This window comes from Oncorhynchus mykiss, chromosome 2 (genome assembly GCF_057628025.1).
Source record: "Oncorhynchus mykiss isolate SJ-2025 chromosome 2, ASM5762802v1, whole genome shotgun sequence".
NCBI lineage: Eukaryota > Metazoa > Chordata > Actinopteri > Salmoniformes > Salmonidae > Oncorhynchus > Oncorhynchus mykiss.
Window position 1 is genome coordinate 38,078,645 of NC_143023.1, and position 16,578 is coordinate 38,095,222.

General features: G+C 41.2%; 1 protein-coding gene across 2 annotated transcripts; it reads right to left on the bottom strand.

Moving 5' to 3' along the window:
* Nucleotides 1–3,897: 3,897 nt before the first annotated feature.
* LOC110489143 (uncharacterized) lies at nucleotides 3,898–15,513 on the bottom strand. Of its 2 annotated transcripts, none has more exons than XM_090216935.1 (8): nucleotides 15,390–15,513; nucleotides 14,509–14,619; nucleotides 14,225–14,312; nucleotides 13,869–14,035; nucleotides 9,524–9,644; nucleotides 8,953–9,100; nucleotides 7,911–8,150; nucleotides 3,898–5,085 (listed from the first exon to the last, which is right to left on the bottom strand). In XM_090216935.1, the coding sequence occupies exons 2-8, from the start codon at nucleotides 14,581–14,583 to the stop codon at nucleotides 5,028–5,030; spliced, it is 897 nt and encodes a 298-aa protein (XP_090073061.1). In that variant the 5' UTR covers nucleotides 14,584–14,619; nucleotides 15,390–15,513; the 3' UTR covers nucleotides 3,898–5,027. The 2 variants fall into 2 exon arrangements, with proteins under 2 accessions (XP_090073061.1, XP_021417420.2); XM_021561745.3 differs by having other exon boundaries at nucleotides 15,261–15,429.
* Between the last annotated feature and the right edge of the window lie 1,065 nt (nucleotides 15,514–16,578).

A 16,578-nucleotide genomic window follows, 5' to 3' on the forward strand; every position in this document is an offset into this window, starting at 1 on the left:
TTGGGGATTTCTGTTGAAATGACACTGGCTGTTGTCGTATCGATCCTGTTAGCGGGATCTCAGCCCTATTCATTAACAGAATATAAACTTTTTAAAAATTAGATTTTCACTGGACAATTACTTCAATGTTTCTATGATAGTTGTCTGTCTTTGCTGTATGCTGATAGACAACACGTTGTAGCTTCTTTTTTAAGTGCCTAAACATGGAAAATGTATAATTCATATATCATGGACATTCAGAGTAGAGTTCTTGGTCTAAACAAATTGTTAAACTTTTTTATTTTAAACCCATTTTGGTAACTTTATTTAACAGCACGGTAAGTACTAGCTAGATATTTAAAGTTAGAATGTTGTTATTATTATGCTATCATATAGTATTACCAGCTTCATATCAGGTTAATGCAGTCATAACCTCATGGTACTTGAAATAATTGGCAGGGAACACTAGGCATTTTATTTCTCAGCCATTTTTATGTGTTTTTAGAGTAGACTACTTTGTTTCTTCTGACTACAAATAGCTACAATACCAAATAGTACAATTTGTTGCCAAGTATTTACCAGTACCTAGTACTTACCCGACTGTAATAAAGGGTTACTCACTAATTTTATATTAATTTATATACCACTTAAACACTGACCTTTGAATGTTGGGGAATCATATTACACTAAAATGAAAGGTTTGAAATATACCTGTGTCTGTATTTTCTAATGTCATATCTCTGTATTTTGTCTCAAGCTACTGTACTATGATATGGCACTTTCATTGTTTTAGTGCCTCAGAGCGTAGACAGTCATATGCTCCATGATGATCTGATGATGACCATAGCTCAGGGCTCTCCAACCCTGTTCCTGGAGAGCCACCCTCATGTAGGTTTCAGCGAGATGAAATTCTTGCGACAAAGTCGACAGAAACCACATACCAATTTTGTCAGTGACAACTTTCCCAGATTATTCCATTATCGCTAGACAACACTAGCTAATACATGTCTAGGAGCTAGCCACGGCACGTTTGTTAGCTAGCTTGCTCTTGGAAGTTGTTTCCATCCAAAATATTAACAAGGCGAGACTATCTTAACTCCTCCCCCACATTTACTGGATTGGTTGAACAGGGCAGAATAGAACGTCTCCCAACAGTTTTTTTTTTCTCTCGTCATGACCCGAATGTGGGGTGTCCCACTCAGGCGTTTATTTTACACCTGCTACGATAGGTTAGCTAAATAACATTTAAATATGCCATGTAGATATTTTAGACATGTTGTGATGGCATATTAGAAGAACATTCTGTCCCTGTCATTCTGTAAATGGGCCCACAGTGTAACAAATAATCTTCATTTAATTGAATGTCATACAGTTAACTTAAAGTGTAATTCCACAAAAAAAATGATTAGCCATGTTCATTATGGTGCTGAACAGGAGGTTAAAATGTGGTGTGAGACCTAGATTCAATCAGATCAAGCATTAACCGGCAACAGCCGACATTCACATGCATAGCTGACATTTTGGAGGTATCAGAGGTGTAACTGCATTGGAGCTGTCAAATCAGTGAGCAGCTGCTCTTGGTCATTGTCAGGAAGCCACACATGTTCCACTCGCGTTAGAAGTTCAGAATGAGAAAGTGTAGGCTAAATAGAAATCCTCATTATTTAGTTTAATGATTTTCTATCAGCCTAATCGAGGCGCAGATTACATATCACATTCCAGTGTTCGAACTTGTAAACAATGCTGCATGGGATTTCTCTTAATGCGACTCAGTGCAACCAATGGCAATGTCCGCTTTAGGTATAATGCCAGAAGCCGCTTGTGGACTTTACAGCTCTAACACAGTTCCACCTTTGACACCGCCAAAACAACCGCTATGCAGATGTCGGCTAAAGCAGATCTGATTGAATAGAGCCTTAAGTGTCCTTTGAAGGGGCAATCAGCAGTTGAAACAATAACAAAGCAATCTCCCAGCCCCTGTTTCGATAAAAAGCTGAGCAATGGGGCTGGAGAAATATAACCCCACTCAAATTCAGAGAAAGAGCTATGGATGCAAGGACTGACCATCCATGATATCAAAATGATAGCTTCAACCATGTTTTGAGGCTATATAGTGTTTGTTTACATTGACTTAATTTACAAACATTAGAGGGGGGGGGTCGTGTTTAACTTTACTTGTGGGGAGCAGAGGTCCCCACAAGAATAGTAAACAAACAAAAATGTGACCAACAGGGGACAGACAGGCTATTTGTAGGAGGTTAAGGGTTAAGGTTAGAATTTGTGTTAGAGTTGGGGTCTAGGGTTAGGGTTACATATCATGAAATATATTGTGGCAAAAATAACAAATAGTCAAATAAAACTTGATTGGCCTCCCGGGTGGCGCAGTGGTTAAGGGCGCTGTACTGCAGCGCCAGCTGTGCCATCAGAGTCCCTGGGTTCGCGCCCAGGCTCTGTCGTAACCGGCCGCGACCGGGAGGTCCGTGGGGCGACGCACAATTGGCCTAGCGTCGCCCGGGTTAGGGAGGGCCTGTCCTTGTCTCATCGCGCACCAGCGACTCCTGTGGCGGGCTGGGCGCAGTGTACACTAACCAAGGTGGCCAGGTGCACAGTGTTTCCTCCGGCGCATTGGTGCATTGGTGCTGTGTTAAGAAGCAGTGCGGCTTGGTTGGGTTGTGTATCGGAGGACGCATGACTTTCAACCTTCGTCTCTCCCGAGCCCGTACGGGAGTTGTAGCGATGAGACAAGATAGTAGCTACTACAACAATTGATTGGATACCACAAAATTGGGGAGAAAAAGGGGTAAAATTAAATTTAAAAAATAATAAAATAAAACTTGATTAAATGAACATTAAATTAACTTAAAAGTCTTTACTGTATTTATCTTTTAATACAGTCATCTCATTTGAAGCATCGTCATAATCTTCGCTTGTTAGTAACGATTACAAAGAAATTCAAAACTTTTAATGGTAGGAATCACATTCGTTTTGAAGTTATCGGCGGTCACAGAAAGACGGATTGTTTTTTAGTGTAGATCTGTGAATACAGTGACGCAGAAGGGCAAAAAAAGCCTCTGGAGATGCACTTAGAACAGCTAAGTGTGGTCTGAGGCAAATATTAAATAACAATTGTTTTTAAGAGCAGGTTTGGAAATGATGGTTTTGGGAAACAGCTTTAACGATGCTCCTACGGAGGTTCTAAAGATGAACAGATAAGTACTGATAAGGTACGGTGTGACTCATAAAGATAGTTCATAAATAGTTGCACAACCAAGTTACAGGAAATTGGGATAGCTATTTTTCATAACGATGCTCTGCTTGAGGAAATGGGTAGGATTTATTTCGCAATGATCAATCATTCATCCAAATACAACCCAAGATTGGAGTAATTTGTCCACACTATGCACATTTTGAAATATATATATATGTTACCCTTATTTTACCAGGTTCTCGTTTGCAGCAACAACCTGGGGAAGAGTTGCAGGGAAGAAGGGTTGAATGAGTTAATTGGAAGCTGGGTATGAATAGATGGAGCATTATGCATAGTGTACCACATAACTTAGTTCTGAGACACTTCTTTATAGTTCCATGTGTAAACACTTCATGGGAACTCTGTTTGGAGATCCCTATTATCAAACATTTGCACATTGCACAGTACAATAACCAATAATCCAGTAATAACAACAGCTTGATGAAACTCATCTCGGTCATTCAATAAGTCCTCACATTGACATCAGCATTAAAGTGATAGATAAAGGGATAGTTCACGAAAATAAACGAAAACTTCAACAAAAAAGTAAATTATCCCTTTAAGGAGAGTGCTTGGATTTCTCCAGAATCTATGTATGTTATGACACCTCATGAGTGTGAGCTTTTATTTTGGAGTCCTGAATTAGAAATGCAAATCACATGATACAGCAGTTTTGACAGTATCATAAATCATGATTTTTAATATAAGAGTATAATTCTCTCATTGTACAGCATTCACAGGTCAACTGATACCCATTATGTCTGGCAAAAACCAAACACTGCATTCCACAGTAAGAACCTTATACAAACGGTCAAGCATGGTGGTGGTGTGATGGTTTGGGGATGGTTTGCTGCCTCAGGACCTGGACGACTTGCCTTAGTAGAAGGAACCATGAATGCTGCTCTGTATCAAAGAATTCTACAGGTAAATGTCAGGCCATCAGTCTGTGAGCTGAAGCTGAAGTGCAGCTGGGTTATGCAGCAAGACAATGATCCAAAACACACAATCAAGTCAACATGAAAATGGCTAAAAAGCAACACATTTGACATTTTGGCGATGTGAGAGACTGATCAACAACTACAGGAAGCATTTGGTTGCAGTCATTGCAGCTAAAGGTGGCACAACCAGTTATTGAGTGAAATTACTTTTTCGCACAGGGGAATTGGGTGTTCCATAATTACACAAATAAGTATACATTTTTTCTGTTATTTGTAAACTCAGGTTCCCTTTAACATTAGCTTTTGGTTGAAGATCTGATAATATGCAAAAACAGATCAAATCAGAAAGGGGGCAAAGACTTTTTCACAGCACTGTATGTTCTAGTAGTCATTGAGAGACTCTAAATGTGCATTGCATATCCATAATACCAAATGTTTCTATCAGCCATGTCATGAACAAGATATACTGTCTAGTGTACTTTAATCGAAATGCATAATAAGCTATTACTATTCGAGGCTACAAGAGTGTTATTTATTTCTGAACACAAAGAAAACAGTGTTAGTGCTCATCCCACATATACCATTGTATACATGTACAGTATATACTACTGTATATAGTATTTCTTATCATTTTGTTCTCTTTTTCTTTAGCCAATGTTGGTCTTTAATACAGGTCCGATATTGACAATTCTATGATCTTCGAAGCATGTTGTCTTCACTATCATTCTACAATGTAGAAAATAGTAAAACATAAATAAAAACCGGTAGTGTAAGTTTGCTTTCAGAGACCATTCGTGATTGATGCCAAAGAGTTCAAATGATTCATCCAGATGTGACCCTCCACCATAGAGACTGTGGTGTCATCACTCCCAGGCCATCAACAGCTTGGTGAATGGCACAAAGGCACCATGGCCAGCCTCGCTGCAAGGGAAGGGAAACAGACAGTCACCACATGGCAGTTAGATTTCAGTACCTTGTAAAAACTAGGCAGACCATTGGGTAATACAACACAGTGTTATAAAAATATCCCTACAAAATATCACTTTCCCGATTAAAGAAAATAAATACACTACATGACCAAAAGTATGTGGACACCTGCTCGTTGAACATCTCATTCCTAAATCATGGGCATTAGTATGGAGTGGTCTCCCCATGTGCTGCTATAACAGCCTCCACTCTTCTGGGAAGGCTTTTCATGTTGGAACATTGCTATATGGACTTGCTTCCTTTCAGCCACAAGAGCATTAGTGAGGTTGGGCACTGATGTTGGGTGATTAGGCCTGGCTCGCAGTCGGCATTCCAATTCATCTCAAAGGTGTTCGATGGGGTTGAGGTCAGGGCTCTGTGCAGGCCAGTCAAGTTCTTCCACACAGATCTCAACAAACCATTTATGTATGGATCTCGATTTTTGCACAGGGGCATTGTCATGCTGAAACAAGAAAGGGCCTTCCCCAAACTGTTGCCACAAACTACAGAATCGTTTAGAATGTCATTGAATGATGTAGCATTATGTTTTCCATTCACTGGAACTAAAGGGCCTAGACCGAGCCATGAAAAACAGCCCCAGACCATTATTCCTCCTCCACCAAACTTTACATTTGGCACTATGCATTGCGGCAGGTAGAGTTCTCCTGGAATCCACCAAACCCAGTGTTATCAATCACTCCAGAGAATGCATTTCCACTGCTCCAGAGTCCAATGGCAGTGAGCTTTACACCACTCCAGCCGACGCTTGGCATTGCACAGTTCCCGATGAACAGTTGCTTCCAATGGCAGTTTGGAACTCGGTAGTGAGTATTGCATCCGAGGACAGACGATTCTTAGACGCTACGTGCTTCAGCACTCGGCGGTCCCGTTCTGTGAGCTTGTGTGGGTTACCACTTGGCGGCCGAGCCGTTGTTGCTCCCTAGACGTTTCCACCAGGGAAGCTTTAGCAGGGCAGAAATTTGATGAACTGTCTTGTTGGAAGGTGGCATCCTATGACATTGCCACGTTGAAAGTCACTAAACTCTTCAGTAAGGCCATTCCACTGCCAATGTTTGTCTATGGAGATTGCATTGCTGTGTGCTCAATTTTATTTTCCTCTCAGTGGTTGAAATTGCTGAATCCACTCATTTGAAGGGCTGTCCACATACGTTTGTATATATAGTGTACTTTTATCGAAATGCATAATGAGCCTTTACTATTTGATGCTACAAGACTGTTATTGTATTTCAGAACACAAAGAAAAGTGTTAGTGCTCATCCCACATATACCATTGTATGCATGTACAGTGTATATACTACTGTAAATAGCATTTCATATCATTTTGTTCTCAAACGTGCTACTCACGTTTGATTTCAGGTTGATATTTGCATGTTAAGTCAACCAATGACAATGTCAGCAGCACAAGTTGAAGTGTGTCTTGAGCACGGAACCATATTTGCTATATTCTTTTTTTTTTAAACAAAATACAAACAAGTCGATAATGACAGTGACAAGACAATGATAAAAACGAAGGACGATGTACAATACATGACGATACTCAAACCGATAAACACACATGATACAACACATTACAGACCTGTGTGCATTCATTTTATGTGTGGGTGGCCCCGGGAATTGCTAATTAATTGTTTAAACAGGTTGGGTGTTAGAGATGTAGAACTTTGTGTTTTGAATATTAATATTTTACCTAGCAGAAGTATTGTGTCATTAATTGAGGGGATATGGACATTGAGGTCACCCAAGATAATGAGTTGGGGGTTAATACGTAGTTTGATGGAGTGATGGGAAAGCCAGCCTTGAACCTGTAGCCAAAACAAGCTCACTGTCTGACAGTACCAAAACAGATGCATTATGTCCTCCTCCTCTTCAATACAGAACCTTACTTTAGAGTCTTGCTCAATACACCAAATGGACAGCATTTTCTTTGTTGACAGCTAAAAAGAATCACACACAGCAGAGCGAGAGAGAAAATATCTGCACATATGTGATGTTGTACACAATTTTCGGGGACCACTTTTTGCTTGTGGGCACTACTTTCAGAACTACTGGCTAAAAATAATCCAAAAGTACCAGAGAATCCCTAACTGAAAGGCTCTTGAGTATCTATTGGTGTTTTGTATGTGACATTATTAAGGACTTGCTTCCATGGTATTGGGTTTTCAAAGACATCTTCCCAATACATTTGACATTTGTTTGGAATTGCAGATAGGTGATGGAAATTCAAAGTGAGTTGATTTTAGATTTTTGGGTCCATTTTTAGTTTTTTTATAGTAGGATTGCGTACAGTTAAATTATGCCTTACTTTCTTCATCTTAGCTTTAGGGGGATATAGGAGACAGCAATTGTGCATACATATGATTTGTACAAACATCCCCATAGGCTCTAAACACCGTTCCAAAATCAAACAACTTTCCATCATTCCACGTCCACAATGTCATTTATAAAATAAATATATTTTTCAGTAAACAATTGTTTCAAGTTCACAATTGTTACTTGTGTGTGTGAGGGGCCTGGAGGCCCTACTACTGTAAACAACAGGATTCAGTGGATAACTTATTTAAAGTAAATAAACCCTTCAGTTATAACTAAAAGCACTGTTGAACCTTTTCCTGTCACCTCAAAAAATAGAGATATATTTATACTCCACAGTAGAACTCTAGCAATTCTACCAATGTAAAAATGCAAGGATGAAACATCCCTTACTCACAGAATAACTGATTTAAGACTACACATTCATGGTAAATAAAGAGAGCACTTACCATTCAAAGTAGCACTGTCCCCTGTGTGTGCCGTCTTGCTGCCCGTGTTCAAGTGATTCCAGCTCCACTCCCATATGGAAGTCTGGCTCCCCATCCAGGTGGCCCAGGTAACGAATCGTGCCTGTGCTGATCCGTCCCGAGGGCAGCAGGACTCGAACCCGGTGTCCCGTCTGCAGGTCTAGGGGGGAGTGAGGCACAAAGACCCGGTGTGGACCGATGTAGCTCCTCCAGGAGCTCCCACTGGGGGGATGGAAGGTTTGCTCTTTTTAGATGGCTTAAAATGAATAGGATTTCAAGGGACATTACACTCTAAAAACAAAGTTTTCAGATCAGACCTGGGTTCAAATACTATTTAGGGTTTTTTCAATTACTTTCAAAGACATTTTTCTTTTGAATAATATACAGGCAGTGTATTTTCAAATACACATATTTAAATACTCCATGCATTTGAACCCAGGTCTGTTTGGTCCTAGGGGTGTTTGAAATTATGTATTTGGAAACAAATATTAGAAAATTGTTTGAAATCGTAGGCTATTTATAGGATTATTTCAAAAATAATACTTTCAAATACATCAAAGTGGTTGATTTTAGACACATTATTTTAAAATACTCAAATAAATAACAAATATATTTAAATTACAAATAGTTAACCACGCATGTATTTTAACCCAGGTCTGTTTGGCTATGTTTACACAGGCAGCCCAATTCTGATCTTTGTTTCACCAATTGGTATTTTTATCTATCAGATCAGTTCTGAAAAAGATCTCATGTGATTGGTCAAAACACCAATTAGTGGAAAAAATATCAGAATTGGGCTGCCTGTGTAGACACAGCCTTTACAAACCTCAAAAGTAGTCATTGTTTGTGTAGATACAGCTACATGCCTCAACTCCAAATTAATGGAAAAGGTAAGCACTGCAAATCTGGAAAGTACATGCTGCATTCCATGGACCCATTTTAGGTCTGAAAACAAGTGCCAAACATTTTTAAGTGTAATGGCCTTTTGACACAGCTGGGAGCAGGTGAAGAGAAATGGCTCTACCTGGTGGCTGTAGACAGAGCAGAAATGGGTCTGGAGCCAAATGCTGAGTTCAATGAGACCTGTCTGCCAGACAAGCTGCTTTGGCATGTGTCGCCTGTTGATGACATCGTCTCAGACCCTCTGCTTTGGTTGGAATGGCTCAAGCTGCCTGTTATTTTAAGTCATGGATAAGATTATTATTTCCTATTCAAAACACAGATATTAAAGGGAGATTACACTTCAGAATAAACATTTGTCCGATGTTTTCAGACCTCAAAACTAGTCCAATGGTACATGTTCCAAAAGTTTGAGTGAGTAGATCTAGGTATATGCCTTAACCACAAATGAATGGAAAAGATAAGCACCAAATAAAATCTGGAAAGAGGAAAACGCTTATCTTTTCCATTAATTTGGGATTAAAGCATATAGCTTGATCTACGCAACAAATAGCCTGTGACGTGGACCTATCTGAACATTAGTCTACTTTTGAGGTATGGAAACATCTGACTAACTTTTATGCTGGAGTGCAATGTCCCTTTAAATCCCATGTGATGATTACAGCAAATCAAGTACTGTTGATCATGTGATTTACTTGAGGTGTCCTGGTCCTTTTCATCGTAAGGATGTCTGTTCTTCACCTCTGAATCGCCAAGGTCCTCGAAGCTGCCCACCTGAAGTAGACTTCCAGGCCTGGCTACAGTCTCAGATATCAGCTGATGAAAATAAAACAAAGTTGTCATCAAGTTATTATTATGACTAAATGATGAAACACACACACGGTGAATTCTTTGGTGACTATAGAGTCCAATCCGAGATCCACAAACTTTATTGCAGGTGGGGAGTATGCAGTCTGTTTGGCATATGCAGACATGGTAGTATGTCTCCTGGACTGTTTTTGCTGTCTCTTTGTGCTCTTCTCTTCCCACCTCTGTACACCAGGTGTACAGAGGTGGAACGGTCAGCAGCAGCATCCTCCAGGTCTGTGGGTTTGATGTTGCACTTCTTCAGCAACATTTTCAGCTGGTCCTGATAGGGCTTCATCTGTCCCCCTTGCAGACCGCCGGCCAAGGTGTTGATAGACAGTCCCATCCTGCTATAGACCCTCACAGCCGCTACAAGGACGGACTGAAGGTCTTCTGGAGTGTGGGCCACAAGAGCACCATCATTAACATACTGCAGCTCAAGAACCTGCTCCATCAAAACCTTGGTGGTTGCTTGGAGCCTCCTGATGTTTATGATGTTATGTTTAGCCTCCAATATTTATGCTGCAGTAGTTTATGTGTCGGGGGGCTAGGGTAAGTCTGTTATATCTGGAGTATTTCTCCTGTCTTATCCGGTGTCCTGTGTGAATTTAAGTATGCTCTCTCTAATTCTCTCTTTCTTTCTCTCTCTCGGAGGACCTGAGCCCTAGGACCATGCCTCAGGACTACCTGGTCTGATGACTCATTGCTGTCCCCAGTCCACCTGGCCGTGCTGCTGCTCCAATTTCAACTGTTCTGCCTGCGGCTATGGAAACCTGACCTTTTCACCGGACATGCTACCAGTCCCAGACCTGCTGTTTTCAACTCTCTAGAGACAGCAGGAGCAGTATAGATACTCTGAATGATCGGCCATGAAAAGCCAACTGACATTTACTCCTAAGGTGCTGTTGCACCCTCGACAACCACTGTGATTATTATTATTTGACCCTCCTGGTCATCTATGAACATTTGAACATCTTGGCCATGTTCTGCTATAATCTCCACCCGGCACATCCAGAAGAGGACTGGCCGCCCCTCATAGTCTGGTTCCTCTCTAGGTTTCTTCCTAGGTTCTGGCCTTTCTAGGGAGTTTTTCCTAGCCACTATACAGTGCCTTGCGAAAGTATTCGGCCCCCTTGAACTTTGCGACCTTTTGCCACATTTCAGGCTTCAAACATAAAGATATAAAACTGTATTTTTTTGTGAAGAATCAACAACAAGTGGCACACAATCATGAAGTGGAACGACATTTATTGGATATTTCAAACTTTTTTAACAAATCAAAAACTGAAAAATTGGGCGTGCAAAATTATTCAGCCCCTTTACTTTCAGTGCAGCAAACTCTCTCCAGAAGTTCAGTGAGGATCTCTGAATGATCCAATGTTGACCTAAATGACTAATGATGATAAATACAATCCACCTGTGTGTAATCAAGTCTCCGTATAAATGCACCTGCACTGTGATAGTCTCAGAGGTCCGTTAAAAGCGCAGAGAGCATCATGAAGAACAAGGAACACACCAGGTAGGTCCGAGATACTGTTGTGAAGAAGTTTAAAGCCGGATTTGGATACAAAAAGATTTCCCAAGCTTTAAACATCCCAAGGAGCACTGTGCAAGCGATAATATTGAAATGGAAGGAGTATCAGACCACTGCAAATCTACCAAGACCTGGCCGTCCCTCTAAACTTTCAGCTCATACAAGGAGAAGACTGATCAGAGATGCAGCCAAGAGGCCCATGATCACTCTGGATGAACTGCAGAGATCTACAGCTGAGGTGGGAGACTCTGTCCATAGGACAACAATCAGTCGTATATTGCACAAATCTGGCCTTTATGGAAGAGTGGCAAGAAGAAAGCCATTTCTTAAAGATATCCATAAAAAGTGTTGTTTAAAGTTTGCCACAAGCCACCTGGGAGACACACCAAACATGTGGAAGAAGGTGCTCTGGTCAGATGAAACCAAAATTGAACTTTTTGGCAACAATGCAAAATGTTATGTTTGGCGTAAAAGCAACACAGCTCATCACCCTGAACACACCATCCCCACTGTCAAACATGGTGGTGGCAGCATCATGGTTTGGGCATGCTTTTCTTCAGCAGAGACAGGGAAGATGGTTAAAATTGATGGGAAGATGGATGGAGCCAAATACAGGACCATTCTGGAAGAAAACCTGATGGAGTCTGCAAAAGACCTGAGACTGGGATGGAGATTTGTCTTCCAACAAGATAATGATCCAAAACATAAAGCAAAATCTACAATGGAATGGTTCAAAAATAAACATATCCAGGTGTTAGAATGGCCAAGTCAAAGTCCAGACCTGAATCCAATCGAGAATCTGTGGAAAGAACTGAAAACTGCTGTTCACAAATGCTCTCCATCCAACCTCACTGAGCTCGAGCTGTTTTGCAAGGAGGAATGGGAAAAAATTTCAGTCTCTCGATGTGCAAAACTGATAGAGACATACCCAAGCGACTTACAGCTGTAATCGCAGCAAAAGGTGGCGCTACAAAGTATTAACTTAAGGGGGCTGAATAATTTTGCACGCCCAATTTTTCAGTTTTTGATTTGTTAAAAAAGTTTGAAATATCCAATAAATGTCATTCCACTTCATGATTGTGTCCCACTTGTTGTTGATTCTTCACAAAAAATACATTTTTATATCTTTATGTTTGAAGCCTGAAATTTGGCAAAAGGTCACAAAGTTCAAGGGGGCCGAATACTTTCGCAAGGCACTGTACTTCTACACCTGCATTGCTTCCTGTTTGGGTTTTAGGCTGGGTTTCTGTACAGCACTTTGAGATATCAGCTGATGTAAGAAAGGCTTTATAAATACATTTGATTTGATTTTATTTGATTTGATGTTGAATAGGTTTCCATCCAGCCTGAAGTCCACAGCAACCGCGCTGCTGTCCTCAAGCTCCTTGTGGAGAAGCTGGTTGACACATAGGAGGAAGATCTTAATTAGTTCAGGTGCCAGCACACACCCCTGCCTCACACCGATGCTTACTCAAAAGGGCACTGACTCCTGCCCTCCTATGGCAACCCAAGACATCATCCTATCATGGAACTGGCAAAGGATGTTGACAAATTTGTCTGGACAGCCAAATTTAAGTAGAATGCCCCATAGTAGTTCCTTGCTCACAGTGTCGAAGGCCTTGAAGAAGTCGACAAGGGCCATGAAAAGGTCCTGTTGTTGTTCACAGCACTTCTCCTGGAGTTGCCATGCAGTGAAAATCATGTCGACCGTACTCCTGTTCTTTCTGAAGCCGCATTGTGACTATGGCAACAGTTCCTCTGCGATGTTGTTCATCAGCCTGTACAGCATCACCTTGGCCAGGACCATGACGGTAACAGCCAGAAGGGATATCCCTCGGCTGTTGCTGCAGATTAACTTGTCACCCTTGTTCTTATAGATGGTGACAATGTTTGCATCCCACCACTGTTGGGGTACAATCTCCCGGTCCCAACCTCAGTGATGTACTGGTGGAGCGTTCTGGTGCAGAGTAACCTCCCTTCTTAAGTAGCTCTGCTGGGATGCTGTCAGTGACAGGAGCCTTGTTGTTCTTGAGGGAACGGAGAGCTAATAACCCCTTTTGGATGGTTGGTGATTGGTTGACGTATTGAATGAGTGGACGGACAGGCAGTTCTCCCAAGGATGGAGTGGTCTTTAGGAGATCATCAGGATCTGGTTTTGGTCCTTCAAGAGAGTCAGACCATCAGCTGTTTCAGGGGGGTGATGGAGCGACTTCTAGGGACATAGATAGCTTTAGGTGAGAAATGGTGCATGTCGTTTTTGTCGGCATAAATTTGGATTTCCTGTGCCTTAATCGTCTATCATTCATTCTGCAGAGCACTCAAGGTCGTTTGTACTTCCTTGAGTGATGCACGCCATTGCTTGCAGAGGGTAGCACATGTGGGGCTGTTGAGAGTAGCCCTGTGTGCTTTGTGCATAATGTCCAGTAAGGTTGATGTGGTCTCAGATTTCTCACCGAACCAGTCCTGATGTTTCCTACCTCTGTAGCCAATGGCGTGGGCTGCTGCCTGATAGAACACTGAGCTAATAGATGCCCACTTCTGGTCCCTGGGACCTCTGCGCTCAGAAGAGGCTCAGTCTCCCTCAGCCTTTCAGCGATAGAGCGACAGAACTCTTCCCTTACTGTAGCTTTCTCAAGCTTGGTACACACACACACACACACCTGATAACGGAGGTCCTGTTGTTTCCTCTGCGTTTCCACAAACTTCCTCTCCCATGTAGCCCTCTCAAAGGTAATCTGGGTCTTGAGGGCCTGGATCTCCCTCTCAGCTTTGGACAGTCTCCTCTGCATGGCACTGCTACAATGACTTCCTGGTATTTCCGCAGAGACTGAAAATCCATCATCCAACACATACAGAGACCAGAATTAGAGCATGCTATTCTATTGTATTCTACAACACACATAGATGAGATAATTAGAGTAATCCTTTAGAACACCAATCCTATGCCAGTCTGTATCACAGTAGTCTACATTTTGTTCTGTTTTCATTATTTACTGAGGACAACCCTCATCGTTACCTGTTTTTTGTTTTACTTGATGGTTGTGATCCTTTCCTGTTCTATGAGGTTCATTGGGCATGTATTTGATTGAGTAGTATGGGCTCACCTGCATCAAAAATCAATGACAGTCAAACAGTATTTCAAGAGCACGAGGGTTGTCAAATATATAATTGTCAGATAGGACACATAACCCATGGTCCTAGATCAGTTTGTGCTGTATAGTTAACACCTATGGTCATTGTCATTCTTGGCTAAGAGTTGCACAAACAGATCTGTGACCAGGCTATAGGACACACACTCACCCAGAAGAACCTGCAGGTACATAGCAGACCCTTGAATGTCCATGCAAACGCACGCCACAGGACATGCATCACCATGCTGTTGTAGTATCACCTCACATTCTCCTATCCTGCCTGAGAAAAGAAAGCTGTTGTTGAGGTGTGCCCATAGGACATTATTTTACTGTGTCACTCAAACCGTTTTGTGTGTCTCTATCTCTATTGTGGGTTCCATAAGTACATACATGTTAATATACTGACTGGTTTATGCTATAGAGTGGACAGTGTTGTCCCCAGTGACACCAGTTTGATTATTTAATGGTTCGTGTTTGAGATTTCAACCCAGCATTTAGAATGTGAGGCTCCGAGACTTATGATACAGCAGTACTAAAAATAGTACTTAAAAATAGAAGTTCTCTATTAAGTTGTTGGTGACGTGTGTGTACGGCGTGTTCATAATTCCATGAAATATAAAATCAAGCCTGGTCCCTGATCTCTTTGGGCTGTCTTACCAACTCCTACTGCTTTTTTGGGGGGGTGTAATGACTATATAAATTGAGACAGCACAAACAGATCTGGGACCAGGCTATATGCAATCGACACTGCATCCACAATTCTACCACCTCCATTCGGATGATGTCTCTGTAATACAGCTAATTCTGGAGATTCGTTCACTGAGAGCTTCAACAAACCATTACAAACAAACATGTAATAGCATGAGCAAACATGTAATAGCGCTACCTTCTATACAGACAGATAGGAGGCTAAATACAGACCTTTCCCAACAGCCAGAAGGTGAAGAGAATGAAAGTCAGAATGTCAGAATGAAAATAGCTCTGCTCTTTTCAGGTCAATGCCGTCACACTCCATGGTGAATGCTAGAACACCATGTAGTACCCACTGACCTGTTGCTGTGTCCAGTGCTGTGAGAGCAGTGTTGCTCACGAGTAAATCTTATCTAATCTTCTTAGTCATGCTGTGTCCCGGGCCATGTTCTTCCAGACAGCAGCTTAATTTTGCCTCCCGAGCCTCCTCATAAAAACACAGTAAGGTGGGTGGTGTTATTGATGCAGTTTAATGCTGGCCACTGTCAATTCCAATCATTTTACAAACTACTGTAGGCCTATCTTGATGAGCCGGAGGAAAATTAAGTGTCTTCCTTTCAATGGCATATTCGAGTAGACAGTCCTGAATTGTATCTACTGGCTGATATTTTCTGTAATATTTGATAGTAATGCACAACACACTGTATTATATAGGGTTATATCATATTTATGGTATCAATATTCAGACAGCCAAGACATGCTTAGGTTGTCCTAATATGGACACCGTACAAAATAATGACCCAAAGGACAACGGCATGTGTTTCAAACACAGCCCTTTGGTTGCATATCATTTTGCATTGATGGTCTTTGTTTATGCAATAAATAAATGAATGGTCATGGCTCTGAAAGGCCATGCAAAACGAGCTGTTTTCTTTGATTCAACATATTGGCATTTTGCTTACCTTGTGCAGGATATATCTGTTTTCCATCCTAATTTGTTTGCTTCTGAAGAGTGAATGTCATATTGTGGCACTTTTACATGAGCGATAATACACAATCATAATCAAAACTATTACAATACACACTTTATAGTTTTGGCAACATTCACATTTTCACTTGACTTTGCAATATGATTGAATCTCAGTTCGATGGTCACATTTTCTATCCGTCAAGGAGAAATTAAAGTGATAGGAATTCTGATATAATGCTCTTCATCCCTGCTATCTACATGTGTGATCTTTTGTATGTTTTTACACTTTCTCTGTATGTACAACACCACTTACACATACAGTATTTACAATACAGTACATTTCATAGGCCCCGGATACTGTATACACTGCTGATTTGAATGGCTACTGTGTAACATTAGAAAAGCATTAGATAATAAAATATACTGTATACTAATTTTGTCCGACAAACATACACTGACCATCATACTGGTATGACACTGACCATCATACTTTATTTTTTCACTTTGCTTCCGTTGTCAATGACTGCTAGGAAAACCAGTAAACACAAACATGTAAACTTGTCTCCCTTGAATAGCTCA

Bases quoted from the DNA above. Each gene is read 5' to 3' on its own strand.
- LOC110489143 (XM_090216935.1), bottom strand. From the start codon at position 14,583: ATGGTGATGCATGTCCTGTGGCGTGCGTTTGCATGGACATTCAAGGGT. The intron at 9,645-13,868 runs GTGTGTGTGTGT...TATTTTCATCAG, and splicing joins AACAGGACCTCCGTTATCAG to CTGATATCTGAGACTGTAGC. The intron at 8,151-8,952 runs GTAGAGCCATTT...CCATCCCCCCAG, and splicing joins GCTCTGTCTACAGCCACCAG to TGGGAGCTCCTGGAGGAGCT.